This window comes from Myripristis murdjan, chromosome 22 (genome assembly GCF_902150065.1).
Source record: "Myripristis murdjan chromosome 22, fMyrMur1.1, whole genome shotgun sequence".
Taxonomy (NCBI): Eukaryota; Metazoa; Chordata; class Actinopteri; order Holocentriformes; family Holocentridae; genus Myripristis; species Myripristis murdjan.
Genome location: NC_044001.1, coordinates 9,222,962 through 9,237,662, shown reverse-complemented (window position 1 = coordinate 9,237,662; position 14,701 = coordinate 9,222,962). Strand labels below are relative to the sequence as shown.

The following is a 14,701-nucleotide window of genomic DNA, read 5'->3' as shown; positions in this document are numbered from 1 at the left end:
ATGCAGCCGGCTTCGTCAAGTCAGCCGCATCCAGGTATCATAACACCGGAAAGGAGGCGGATTTGCCTTAAATATGGAAGCGAGGATTATGTCAAGCACGTTTCTTGGCGTTTGCTCTGGTTTCATGTCTTACTGCAGAGAGTCAGGAGGATAGGAGATTCCAGATTGCTGATAGACATGAATGTGATTGTGTATCTGTTTAAACTAAAAAGTCATCAAGAATGCAATACAGAAGTGGAATACAGTACTGGCATTTGAATGGCACCATATAGCCTATGAAGTTAAATTGCTTCTCCTATATTTGATTCTAGTTGTTGAAACCAAATTTTACATTTTCCTTCATAGGGAGAAATCATTTAAGATATTATCAAGTATACATCTGCAAATATCTTGCACCTCATGTTTTGGTGTAAGTGACATTTCGGGAGGTATAAATCAGCTGTATTGTGATTTAGGCCTGCTGCAGACCTCGGTGGTGGAAAGAGTATGTGAAACTGCTACTCAGACAGAATACCTCTCAAATCCCTCCCTACTTAACTAAGAGGAAAAAGTAGTTCACTTGAAATGTGGTCAAGAGAAAAAAAAATACTGAGTTATCATTAGATTTGTAGAATGTTTTCTTAATTTGTCAATTCATGATGGTCCAGTTTGTGGTGCTTCTAGGGAGCATATAAAAAATATAGGCCTATAATGGGATCTAAAATGTAACTAGGTTGAGCAAAAATGTATGGGTAAAGTTACTTGATTTAACACATAAGTACACAAAAAGCTACTAAATTGCAATAACATGAAAGAATGTAATTTGTTACTCTCACCCCTGGCATACCCAGGCTTGAACAATCACTTTGCTCGCTAAAAGTTAGGGGTTTTATTTTGAAAGCCCCAACCGGAAGCGGTGTGCTCTTCTCCTTGCTGACTTGACAGTGGTGATGCTGCGGTCGGCTGGTCCCAGCCAGGAAGGCAGCTGGTGTGTATCTCCTTGGAAAGTGCTATCCTCGGATTGTGTTGCACACTGTGGCTGTCAGAAAGTAACCCAAAAGCCGTCCGGAGCAGTAGGCCCGTAGGAGAGGTATGTGCTGCGCCGCGTTATTCTCACTGGTGGGCTGCAGGTGGCTGTGTGAGGGGGCATCCTCCAGCAGCAGCGATGCTTTATCAGGATACTTTGTTTCCCAATACCCCCCTGGCTACACGGCTGGGTGGCTACCCTGCCTCTTGATTGGTAGCCTACTGTTCATGCCATCCTTGCAGGCTAAAATACAATCTACACCACTTAAAAAAAAAGCAGGAGGGGGTTTAATTCTAACGGGTCGCCACCTCAGGCCGTTTAGACAGCAACCTGATCTTTATTGTGGAGCCGGGAGGGGAGGGACGAGGACGGGCTGAGAGTTGGGAAGGCGGTTTCTAGGTCGGTAATGAACATTATGCAGCCGATCATGCCGGACGGAGACCGGTTTCTTTGTGTCAAGTCGCACAAGTAGAAGTGTCATCATCTCACTGCTTTTATAGCCTACTCATCCAATAAAACGATCATATCACCCTTATTATAATTGTGTTTCTTTACCGCAACTTCAGATTTGAAGTGATTTACAACAGGCAATAAGTTGGTTTTTATGGGGAAATATGAGGCCATGTGTTAGGCTGGAAATGTAAAGATAATTAACCAAGACACCGTTATAGGTTAGTAGCTATGCGGAATTTATTATGAATTGAAAGCATAAACTGTGGTTCATACTGAAGTTGCCTGTAGTTGATTCTGATGGCCTAATACTTTCATCTGTGTTGCGGGTTTGCAGTAGATTGAATGGATCTGTTATTGATTTATTGCAAAAGCCTTTAAACAGGTAAGTAGTGAACTGACCTGTTATTTGTGCATCATCAACCTGTGTAAGTGGGTTGCACAGATGTAATAACTTTATTACAGCTCATGCATGGCCCTCCAGGATTTTGGGGGGGATGTTTTTGCAAATGGAAATATGAGCTCCCACCCGCCCTAAAATGTATTTGTTCATATCTATGGATGAACAACATCTTAACCAGCTCTCAGATTATCAGCTTCCAAATCTGGATGTGTGAAGGAGTCCATGCGGTAAAGTTGCCGCACCCTCACACGTACGCATCCCCCACGCACGCAAGCACGCAGAACACACATATATATATACACACACACACACACACACACACACACACACACACACACACACTCGCACAGCATGTGAGTGTGTGTGAGTGAGTCACTAATTGAGATAGAGGAAGGGGAGGGGATGATTTCTCTTGTTTCTCTGCTATCCATGAATAGTTGATCACTGACCGTAATTAAATCCAGCGGCAGACTCATGTAGAATTGATCTGACGAAAATTAATTTTTGCATAATTTTGACAGTGATAGGTCTGCTTATTGAGTTTGTTTAGTTTAGTGTATAGCAGAGTAAAGGCTCGCATTTTGGCTGGGATGTAGTGGAGAGTGAACCCAACACAATTCACTTTACTCACATTTTCCACCTCTAAAAAGATTTTGATAGAGACTCAAAGCAGTAACAAAAAGTAACAAAAAAAAAAAAAAAAAAATGAATGGGTTTTAATTCAGATAACTGATTACATAATAATTTTAGCCTTTTATCATGTAAAAGCATCACTAAGTTAACTAAGATGCTCAGATTTAATAACATTTGTCTGTTCGTATCATAAAATTCCTGCTTTGGTCAGACTAAGGAAGTGATTTGAAAACATCACTATGGGCTCTAAATGATTAATCGATTATTGTGATAGATTAAACAGCTATGAAAGTCATTAATCACATAATGCCACTTGACGGTAAATAGCTTGAGCCTTTCTACTTGCCACTACATCACTGGCCCCTGTGCTGTCGGGTCACAGGCGGTGACTGACACAGCCTACTCAGAGCTGGAGCTGATGTCACTCACAGCCTGACTGCCTGGCCGAGCCGAGCTCAGAGCAGCATCACTGACCAGCCTCTCTCTGCTAACCTTACAGCACTGTCTCAAAATGAGGTACTGTCCCAAGTTATGTTTTTCTACATAGTTAATTGTAGGGATGCAGAATAGAGCGTATTTGAGATGATGGTGTGTCTTCTAGTTGCTTAAAATGTAGTGTTCCCTGAAAAACCTCTGTCAAACTGTCAGAAAGTTGTAGTTGCATTAGCAGTGGCTTTCACACTTAGAGAAATCTCTATAGTGTTAGCAGCTGCTACAGGGCTGGGCGATATCTTTATATTATGTTAATATTATGATATGAGACTAGATATCCTCTTTTATTTTGGATATTGTTATGTGGCGTAAGTGATGTCTTCTCCTGGTTTTAAAGGATGCATTTAAAGGCTGTTAGACTGTTGTAGCTGTTCTATTATTAGCCTCTACCTGCCTGGTCATTGTATCTATTTATGAAAAAATGTCTAGTGTCTAAATAGCTTATAAAAGCACCCCTTCAGTGTTTTCACAATATTTAAATCCAAGTATTTGGCGAATAATATTGTGATATTTGATGTTTTCCATACCGCCCAGCCCTAGTAGCTTCATAGTGGTCTGACAGGCTGAAAATGCACTCATCTTCATGCAGCTCATTTGACTGATGAGTCCCTTTGTCTCTCTTTCAGAGCTACAATTATGTCTTCCAGCTCAGCCATGGTGCGGATCCTGATAAAGGGCGGCAAGGTGGTGAACGATGACTGTACCCAGGAGGCCGACGTCTACATCGAGAACGGCATCATCCAACAGGTGGGCAAGGAGCTGATGATCCCGGGCGGGGCCAAAGTGATCGACGCCTCGGGCAAACTGGTCCTCCCCGGGGGGATCGACACCAGCGTTCACCTGCAGGAGAGCTTCATGAACGCCACGACGGCAGACGACTACTACAGCGGCACCAAGGTGAGGAGAGGAAAAGAAAAAGAAATTTAATGAGGTTTTAGAGAGAGAAGGGTGTTGTGTGAGATTTCCCCAAACTTGCAGCAGAGTAAAACCAAATCTTTGAATTGTTTTAAGTTTTAAGTACAACCATTAGGGCTGAACAGTTGATCAAAATATTATCATAATTGCAATATGGCCAAGTGCAATATCCAATTCACAGGAGCTGCAGTTCTCTGAAAATGCTGAAATGTGTGACAAAACATTGTTGTGAGAAAAGTGTTGTGGTGCTGTAGAGATGTCTTGGTTTGTTTGGTACAGACGCCAGCAAAAATCACACCATTATTACTTTAATAGTTTTTTCGGTGAAATTGAAAATTGTAATGCAAAACATGATCATTCCTACTAAAACTGTGAATCATATCACATTCGCAAATAACAGTATTTGTCAAATTAAGCACAATGTGTTTTTTTTTTTCTACCATATTTTTCAGCCCTAAAAGTATCTGTGGTAATCTTACATGTCTCTCCACACTCAGGTACTGGTTGGCTATTGTTTAATGGAGTTCAGATTGTTAAAAAAATAAAAGTGAAAAACTCAAGAGTTTTGTTGGGAACTATTTCCTGCCAAAGAAGCACAAATTCAGAGCGGCACACAGAAACTATCTGGATGGATGGACTGCAAAAGGAGGAAGCGAGAAAATGTCTTCTTATAATTTTGGGTGAACTGCTCCTTTAAGATTCACAACATCTCACTGGAGTCTTTTGGATTTTTTTCCCTTGGTTGAAATTTTGTTTATGATTACAAATGTTTTTTGACCATCAAACATAAATCAACAACATTTGTCCCCAGATATAAAATCCATATATATATGGTTATAAATACAGTATAGATGTAGATAAAGTAAAGATATAGAGCCTAAAAATATAAACTGCACCCTTGTTTGGATCTCTGTAGGAAACGAGGTCATTGCACCAGCAAAACAAATAGGGTTCATCAGGTTCAGAATATGAGCATGCAAATATAATGTAAAAGAAACAATAAAACAGGAACAATAAACATAATGTAAATAATAAAATAATAAAATAATACAATTGAATGTAAACATCAGGTAAACAGTTTTATATGAGCATAATATGCAAGTCACAGTTTAATCCCATTAAATACACTGCACTGGTTGGATATGGACAGTTACAATAATGTCATGCTCAAACGCTTTACTTGCATAACTGTGGCACATGTCATCCATTTTTAAAGTTTTATTTTTAGTTTAGGTGTTTTTTTTCCCTGAGCCTTTCACAAGGATTCAAATTCTGAGTTGCGCCAGTGTGATTTCAAAGATGATGTGGCACTTTGCTGCTGATGCTGTAGCCCAGCGAGCACAGCCAGAGCTGCCGGGAAGCCTTCAAGCAGACTGGAACGGAGTCAACATGGACGCTGATAGACTGGGACACCCCATTCTGCTCCAGGGCACCATGATGACTCATCACTCCGTAGCACTTAGAGATGATCGAGGCTGAGAGCGTACACGAGCAGAGTTTCACTCACTGGACCGCGGGCTCTATTCTCTACCCTCGCTCGCCCCCCCTCCGGTGCTCCCTCTCCACTCCGTCGCTGCTGTGCGCCCGACCAACTCCGGAGACAAATACAGATCGCTTTCTGTTTCCATGGAGACTGGGCGGCTGCTGCAAAGACTGCTGCAAAGCCTTTTCACTTACGCCATTGTGCTTGCAGACAATGGTTCTCAGACGCACACACCCCCCTCCATCCCTCCTCCCCATCACTACACACTACTCTACTCTCTAGGGTCAGCTGACAGATGCTCAGTCAAGCGTGCGTTTATACACAAAACAGACCCTCTCCTCGCTTGCTGGGGATTATTAAGATTTATTGTGCTTTGGGATTAATACATCTTGCTCTTCATGTGGCAAAAAGTGAGAGGTGCTGACAGTGTTAAGCAATTATATGATGTATCTCACTAACCATTATGGCTTTAAATGCCTCTTGATTATATTGTACACAAAGGGGCCATTCCGCCCATGTTTAAACTACTGAAGGATTTATATGCTTTCTGGAATGTGCACTTCTCTGCACATTACAGTAAAGGATGGTAATTGAGCCTTTTACTGTTATGCTTAGACTGGGAGCCGTGTTGATTAGTGGTGTTTATGAGTGCAATCAATCAATACATTTACCAGGCTGGATCTTCAGCCTTGATGTCACTAATTACTGAGGTTTAATGTGTGCGTTCAGCTCCGTTTAGTTCAGGTCAGTTCATTTCAGTCTTCGTTCTAGTACAACACTCATTTGCATACAGCCATAAAGTAACATCTCAAGTGCCTGAGCGCCGTGTGTTCATTTCTTATAGGCTGCTCTGGCTGGCGGGACGACCATGGTGATAGGACATGTTCTACCGGAGAAGAACGAGTCTTTGCTGGAGGCCTACGAGAAGTGCCGCAGCATGGCGGATCCCAAAACCTGCTGTGACTACGCTCTGCACGTGGGAGTAACTTGGTGGGGGCCCAAGGTACTGTCACACCACGTTTCCCCATATGCATGGTTTAATCCCAGGAGGTTTAAAATCCTTTGATCTGTATTCCCATCTTTTCTGTTTTATATTCAGCCCTAGTTGGGTGCACCCATTTTATTAACTTGTGCTTTTTGTGGTAAGCATACATGTATTCAAAGGAAAATTCCACCCTTAGATATCATGAATGTGTGGTGATATTCCATGACTTTTTTTGGTCATCTGCCTTATCTACAGCAATTTTAGTTTAGTGATTTCCTACACCTGGACATTCCCCAGGCAATGTATTCAGCTATGGATTGAGAATGGCACAGCAATAGCAGAATAAGAGTTTTTCCAATTGAGAAAAGCAGAAATTACACCCGTCTTGTGGACACATTGCATTCTGATTTACTGAGGCAGACCATTGTCAGCAGGGAAACTGATATCCCTGCATCTTCGATGATGGATTATTGAACGTTAGTGCAAAGTGGTGAGCCTAGAAAGACGTTTTTGCTCTTTGATTCTGAGGGGCTGATGTTTTTTTTTTTTTTTTTTACCACTGATGTGTCATATAGGCCTGGATAAAATAAAAAATCTGTTATCAGACCCTATTGTAGCTGCACTAAAAGTATCTCAGCGTGATGTAACTTTGTCTGTTTGTCCATTTATTGACAGGAATATGAAAAAAAACCACCATCAAACAATAAAATGTGTCCAGACATAAAAGCGCACCTCTGACAGTTTTTAAAATCTTTCCGGATGTATTTATCCTCGCCATGTTATACATTCATGCACTTACCTTGGTTCTGCCCCTGTGCAAGTGTAGTCTGCTACAGAGGGCCACTAAGCAGTGTCACTTGAGCAGCTGGAGGTGCCTTGCACAAGGGCATCTTGGCAGTAGCTGTTGAGGAAGAGGAAGACTCATTCACTCTCCCGTCCTGCAGGTTCGAGCTGAGATGGAGCAGCTGGTGAGAGAGAAAGGAGTGAATTCTTTTCAGATGTTCATGGCCTATAAGGACATGTTCATGCTGAGGGACAGCGAGCTCTTCCAGGCCCTGCAGAACTGTAAGGACATCGGAGCTGTGGCGAGGGTCCACGCTGAGAACGGGGAGCTGGTAGCAGAGGTGAGGCTCCATCTTTCATTGCTGTCTTATCAGAATCAGAATCAGATTTATTGGCAAGTTGTTCAAGAACATGCAAGGAATATGTCTTGATATGTTGGTGCAAGAGGAAAAAAGTTGAATATAAGAAAAGAAAAAGAGAAAGAAAATGAAAATAAGGTGCAGGCTTTATGCAAAATGTCCATGTACAGAGGGCACAGTTGTGCAAATAGATATATTGCACTGTGTTTGTGCATGTGAGTGTGTGTGCATGTGTGTATGGGTGTGTAACATATTTCATGTTGTAACGTAGTGTGGAGAGAGGGTTAAGCACAGGACAGTATTAGTATTATTTCAGTATTTCAGAATATTTTCAGTTTTTTAAAAAATGTTCTTGTCTTCAGTTATATTAAACATAATAGTATACAAACTGGTTTTGTACCAGTTTCATTAGTAGATATTTTACATTTAAGTATTATGTTGTGGTGTTCTATCATCTCTCCTAGGGTGCAAAGGAGGCGTTGGATCTGGGTATCAGTGGCCCGGAGGGGATTGAAATCAGCAGGCCTGAGGAGGTATGGTACTCACGTTTTATCTTGAAGTATTAAAGTGGCAAAAAATTATCAAGACTGAAACCAGCATGTCACATATAATTTTACATGTATCGAATGACTAAAATTAGTTATGGTGAATGATAATGTAGTCAGACACTGAAGTTATTCTTGAGTATGTCCACAGTGTTATCCACAGTATCACCCAAACAAGGAAATGTAGGCCAGTCAAGAATGCTGTAATACTCGTAATACACATTATTCTTTTCCTGTACAGCTGGAGGCAGAAGCGACCCACAGGGCAATTACCATCGCCAACAGGGTGAGTGAGATCTCCATAGCACAGAAAATATATAGAAGTGCATACTGACCATAACACATTATGCATTTCCTTCCAGTATTATAGTGTAGTTTGTGTGTTTTCTCTCAGGCCCACTGCCCAATCTATCTTGTCAGTGTGTCCAGCATGTCTGCAGGAGATGTGGTGGCTACAGCCAAGATGCAGGGTGAGGACAGTGAATTTTCCTATTACCATTTCCCAAAGCAGATATCCAACATTTGAAAAATTTGAAGCTTGCAGTCAGAAAATGATTACTATTGCTACAATTTTGTGGACATATTTGTCTGTTTTTTTTTTTGTTTTTGTTTTTTTTTTAATTCAGTGACAAATCTTTGTAAAGTGATTACATAGTGTTTTGGAATAAAATTCCTCTATGGGAGCTGGCATAATCACTAGCCCCTTTTCATGCAGCACTCTTTCTGTCATTTGATCCACTGTGTCCGTGCTATAATGTGCGCTGTGGTGTGACCACAGGTAAGGTGGTGCATGGGGAGACGACCACAGCCCACGCTGTGCTGAACGGCCTGCAGTACTATCATCAGGACTGGTCCCATGCTGCTGCCTATGTCACCGTGCCTCCGCTTCGTCTGGACCCCAACACACCCAATTTCCTAATGAGCCTGCTAGGAAAGTAAGTAAAAGACAATGATATCCACATTATGAAACAATAACAGTTTCTGTCCTGACAGGTATGAAACAGTGACATGAACTAGGATTTGGCTGATTTTCAATAATAGAGTGAAGTAAAAATAAAATGTGTTGAAATACCACAATAATATCAAGTATCTTAATATTTTGATGAGACATATTTTAATTAAACATAACGTGAATGTAATGTAAATGCTTGGGTCTCCTGATGCCTTTAGGCTTATTCCATTGTTGCACTAAATGACTAAATTATAGATATTAAACAATACATGTTAGCTTAGAGTAACAGATCTTTTCACTCATTTGCAGTGACACTCTGAATGTTGTTGGGTCTGACCACCGTCCCTTCACCACCAAACAGAAGGCGATGGGCAAAGATGATTTTACAAAGATCCCACATGGGGTCCCGGGCATTCAGGATCGCATGAGTGTCATCTGGGAGAGAGGAGTGGTATGTGTTACTCTTTTGTTCCCGCCTGGCTGCCAGAGAACCTCCAGAAATAGGATACCTGCTTTGATTCTGGGGTTATTGATTTTCACATATAAAATGATAAAACGCTGAAAGGAAAGGGGAATAAACTGCTGCCGTAGATACATCAGATATGTGTCAGTAAAAGCACTCAGCCACCGTTTAGTATGAGGTCATTTCTTCGGTTACAAACGTTTTATAAGTCTGTGTCCCTGTCGCACATCCCAGGTTGGAGGTAAGATGGATGAGAATCGTTTCGTAGCTGTCACAAGCTCCAACGCTGCCAAGATCTACAACCTTTACCCCAGGAAGGGCAGGATCATCCCTGGGGCAGACGCTGATGTGGTGGTCTGGGACCCGGAAGGCTCCAAGTATGAAACTCTATCCCTCCCCGAATCAACAGTCTCGCCTCACTGCATCTGTCTTGTTCTGCACCTCTGGGGCTGCTTAGCTTTTCCTCTAATTTAGCAGTACAGCTCAGTCTGTGTGAACTGGGTCATCCCTTTCTCTCTTTCTCTCTTTCTGCAGGACAATTTCGGTGGATAACCAGGTCCAAGGAGGAGACATGAACCTGTACGAAGGTCTTCGTTGTCACGGTGTACCCATGGTCACCATCAGCCGTGGCCGACTGGTCTATGAAAATGGTGTGTTCACGTGTGCCGAGGGCTCTGGAAAGTTTTATCCCCTCAGAACCTTCCCAGACTACCTTTACAAGAAGATGGTCCAGAGGGAAAAGGTATCAGACTACACTGTTTCCATGAGAACTACAGGAGATCTTTCTGTAATGTTGCTCTTAATGATCGAAGAACAGGGAATGGACTATGGATTGTGTCTTCTGGCCTGTTTTAGATTAAATTTAGGGGAATGATGGAGTATAGGTCCCTGATTGGCCCACCACAGTGCTGCCACCACCAGGCCGACAGGGCACTAAGATTCACACTCAATATCTTGGACACTGCCGGGTCAAATTTTACAAACCTTTCAAGAATGACGCGCTCTTACTTTGGAATCCAGCATTTACAAAAGTAAACCAATTGGTCCACACCTTCACCACCAACAGGCCAGAAACTCCCTGTACTTCAAGCAACAATGTCCCAGACACTGCATCTCACATATACAAAAAAAAGTTTTGACTAGTTTAGAGAGGTTACAGTTTGGTACAATGGCACAAAACTTGATCACTGCACAACAGCAGCCATTGCTTCTTGATAGAGTTGTCCATTCAATATTGCTTAGATTATACAATGAATGTGAGATGCTCAAATATTTCCGTCAAATTGAACATGTATAATTAAATTACATTAAAGTATCAGCTTCAAGCTTTATCACCAGTATTGCTACTTCATAATACTACTAATACTACTATTAGAAATCTGCTAGTACTGCTACTGCTGCTGCTACTGCTACCACTTGTGTAGTTTATTACAGATTGCCCACATATTTTCTCCTGGAAATGTAATTTTCTCATGACGTGTACCACATTAATTTGTTTTTTGGTGTCACATAAGGCACAGTATTGATCATGTGTGTGTGTGTGTGTGTGTGTGTGATATCAGTGCCAGGCTGTGAAAGCTGTGGAGCGGGAGCCCTACACAGGTGAAGTGGTTGCAGTGGTCAACTCAGGAAAGAAGGACTATGGGGCTTCAGACCTGGACACTCCAACGCGCCCCTGCACCCGGCATGGCGGCATGAGAGACCTCCATGAGTCCAGCTTCAGCCTCTCTGGTGAGGACCAAAACACGCGCAAAAACCCACCAGATCTTGGTGGAAAGTCTTACTTGTCTCCCAAGCGATGAAATTTAGGCAGCGGAGGGAGAGAAAAGTGTTGACATGGGCTATGTCTATCCTTCAAAATGACATCTGAGGTGATTTCTAAGCCATTACTGGTCTAGTTTTGTCAAAACCAGAGGGATAATATATTTGGCACTGCTGCTCTGGTGTTTAAATATTATACTGGTTGGCCTGATGAGGGCGCTATAATTGAAGATCCAAATTTTTACACTCAAATGTGACATTCCAGACGTCACCGGTCCCATTTTGATGACACAGCTGGAGTGACGATGCATATTTGCACCGTGTTTCAGTGTTTAAAAATGACACAGATTGACTTAATGGGGGGAATATAATTAAACACCAGAAATTGTAACTCAGAGGTGAAATCTATGACATCTCCGGTCTGATTCTGATAAAGCAAGAGATGGAGGTGTTGGGTGGTGCATTTTGGCACTGTGTTCATGGTGATAAAAAATTATATTACACACTACAAATCTAATTGCCATCCACTTGCAGCTATCCCTTATTACGCTGATTGGTCTAGTGAGGGTGGTATAATAAAGAGTACGTTTGTTACTGATTTGTGGGGTACGACATGGTTATTTTTAATCTTTCTCGGCCGCAGAAGGTTTGCCGGCCACACCTCCTCTTTTTCAGTAACACCCCGATTCACATTCACACATGTTCACACTTAGGAACTGCCCAGCAACCACTGTAGTCCTCTGGTAGGCCACTGACAAAGATGAAGTGCTTGTTAGTCAGAAGATGTGATTTTTTTTTAGAGCCACAATAAAAATAGCATAACTGAGATCGTCAGAACAGCCTTCTTTGCTTTAGTTTAATGAGATTTTATGATGCTCACCAGTTTAAAAAAAATGAGAAAAACAAAGGCAGCCATACATGATATTTCCCACTATTTCCTTGGTGGTTAGCACTGAAGCTCTGACCAGAATTTCACTTGAATGAGAAGAATCGCAACTTTCATTTGAGGTACACCGCATCGCTCTGGCTTTAAAACTGAATTTCAAGAAGCTTTAATTTCACAAGTGGTGTTTGAGACTTAAAGAAAAGTCATTTGGAGGACACTGTAATCCAAAATGCCTCGAAGCACCATGGATGCATGTTTTTTTGTATGGGTGCCTAATGGGAATTCAACTCCCTAACCCGGGGAGCTTTACCGGACCACGAAAACTGTCAGGAGGCACTCGCTGATTCTGTTTTGCCTTTTCAAAACCCTCGTGATCATGCTCCTTCCTCCCTGCAGGTGCCCAGATTGATGACAAGATCCCAAAGAGATCCTCGGCTAGGATCCTCGCTCCTCCGGGAGGAAGATCCAGCGGAATCTGGTAACCAATCCGACAGCAGTCACACAAAGCCGAAGAACGACACCTGGGGGGAACGCATGGCGACACGAGACGACTCGTTTTTCTCTCAGAAAGCTCAGAAGGGGTGGGGGGAGGAGTCACATTTTCATTTTGAAGTACACACAGTTATTTAGGACTTTATGCGTGAAACATTATACTGTATGATATTGCCATGATAGTAATGTTGGAATATCAGTCAAGAAAACCTTGGTTAAGTGGTTACGCCTAACAAATTTGATTCAAATGTTAACCAAATAAAAGCAGCAGATTACAGCGAGTTGCTTTGGCTGTTGGATCATGGTAGTGGAAGTAACCTACTAATAGTTTTAGGAATATGAAGGTGAGTCTTGGTTTCTACAATACGATTGTGTTACCTCACTGTTAAATACAATTTTGCACTTGTATCATGTACTACTTAGCTGCCTTTTAACATGGTTTAATGTGTCACAAATGGAGTCTTTCCACTTGGAGCCATGATGAATGAAATGTAATTAGTGGTTACAAAGGAACTGGCATGACATTCATGTGTCATCGCAAGGTGCGAAACTTATAGTTGACGTAGAGGAATTGATGAAAAATATCTGAATGAAAACTGATGTTTTAAATGTGTTTGTTTGTTTATTTATTTTTTATATTGCATCATTCTTCCAAAAATGTGTTATTGCCCTTTAGCGTTGTTGTGTTACAAGTGATTCCTAAATAAGTACGAGGTCTTTGTACAGTTGTTCATCATTGTCAGATTAGCGCTTCAGTTCATGTTTACAGCCTTGTAGCATATTACATTTCTTCTCCACCCCCACCAAATGTGAATGAACCTATGCTGTTTGTACTTTGAAGTATGGGAGCATAGATAAAACTGTTATAATAGTAATAAGCACTGATATTGCTCATGTTGCGCAGCATTCTTTGTGATAGTGTCCGTTTTCCACAGAGAGCAAAAAGTCTCACCCAAACTGCCTTTTTCTCACCTGAGAACACTGACACGCAGTGAACACACCGTCCTACACCGTCAGTCCAGATCATGACCTCTGACATGCTGATCGCTGTCACTCCTCATAGAGCGAGCACTTTTTACAACTTTAAGTACTTCTGGTCTTGCACTGAACCGGCAGGGTATCAAATGTTCCTCTGACTGTTGCGCTTGTTTCCTATCTGACCTTTCACAATGTAACACACCACTGTGAAGCATGGACGAGGTGAGATGATCCTCTTTGTTCAATATTCAGTTTGATACTTAACAGCATAAATGAATGAATGCATTTCTTCAGGGGATCCACAGCCTTCGTATGCCACGTACAACTCTGTATAATAACCGGAAGGCATGCTTACTTAGCAAATGCAGAGAAAAGCACTGATTCTTTCTAAAGTACTCAACTACTGTATTGTCATTGTTTATCATTAATATTATTTTTTTCGTGTATCTGAATTTTATTTAGTGATTTTTGCTTGTGAGGAATTTTCTTGGTTAGTGATTTTGTTGTAATATTATTGTCAAAACTGAATGATACATCATCTGATAATGGACAACTACAGTGCGAGTGGGGATACACGCCACAAAATTTTGACCACATTTACACCTGATTAAATCATTGCATGCAAACCATGCAAAGGCGGGATTTTTTTCAGAGACAGTGAAAGTTGCAGGATCAGAAAATTGGGCATATTGCATGTTGGATCTAAAACACTCCAAGAAGACATACAGGATCTTGTTGTGTGTATCCCCTCCTAAACGGTCATTGGTTTACTGGTGCTGAACAATGTGTTGTCACTTTTGATTACTTTATCTCTTATTTGTTGCAGCTCTTTATCACATGATTGAGTGCAAATAAACCACACTGAAATCTGGAATTCAATGCTGTCGCTCAGTGATTGTTGGAAGATGCATAGAATGCTGCAGCTGCTTTGCTTGTGATCTAGTTTTTAAAAGATGAAACATTAACATCAGAGCTGTTAGGGCTGACCTGCCCTCACTAAAACCTTAGTCACCAGCAGGCCCAAAACCCAACCAGACACATCATGTGTTTCTTAGCCAGAACAGGCCAAAGTCCTATTTATAATGAGCCCCGAACAGCATGGAGTCGGGCGCATG

General features: G+C 41.7%; 1 protein-coding gene across 3 annotated transcripts; it reads left to right on the top strand.

The window, feature by feature from the left end:
* Positions 1-933: 933 nt before the first annotated feature.
* dpysl5a (dihydropyrimidinase like 5a) lies at positions 934-14,460 on the top strand. Of its 3 annotated transcripts, XM_030045144.1 has the most exons (14): positions 934-1,069; positions 2,992-3,008; positions 3,611-3,881; positions 6,227-6,385; positions 7,312-7,491; positions 7,974-8,042; positions 8,296-8,340; positions 8,449-8,524; positions 8,833-8,989; positions 9,316-9,457; positions 9,704-9,846; positions 10,004-10,211; positions 11,032-11,200; positions 12,513-14,460. In XM_030045144.1, the coding sequence occupies exons 2-14, from the start codon at positions 3,004-3,006 to the stop codon at positions 12,596-12,598; spliced, it is 1,710 nt and encodes a 569-aa protein (XP_029901004.1). In that variant the 5' UTR covers positions 934-1,069; positions 2,992-3,003; the 3' UTR covers positions 12,599-14,460. The 3 variants fall into 3 exon arrangements, with proteins under 3 accessions (XP_029901004.1, XP_029901006.1, XP_029901005.1); XM_030045146.1 differs by lacking the exon at positions 2,992-3,008 and having other exon boundaries at positions 3,632-3,881; XM_030045145.1 differs by lacking the exon at positions 2,992-3,008.
* The last annotated feature ends 241 nt before the right edge of the window (positions 14,461-14,701 follow it).

Bases quoted from the DNA above. Each gene is read 5' to 3' on its own strand.
- dpysl5a (XM_030045144.1), top strand. The intron at 3,882-6,226 runs GTGAGGAGAGGA...CATTTCTTATAG, and splicing joins ACTACTACAGCGGCACCAAG to GCTGCTCTGGCTGGCGGGAC. The intron at 10,212-11,031 runs GTATCAGACTAC...GTGTGATATCAG, and splicing joins AGATGGTCCAGAGGGAAAAG to TGCCAGGCTGTGAAAGCTGT.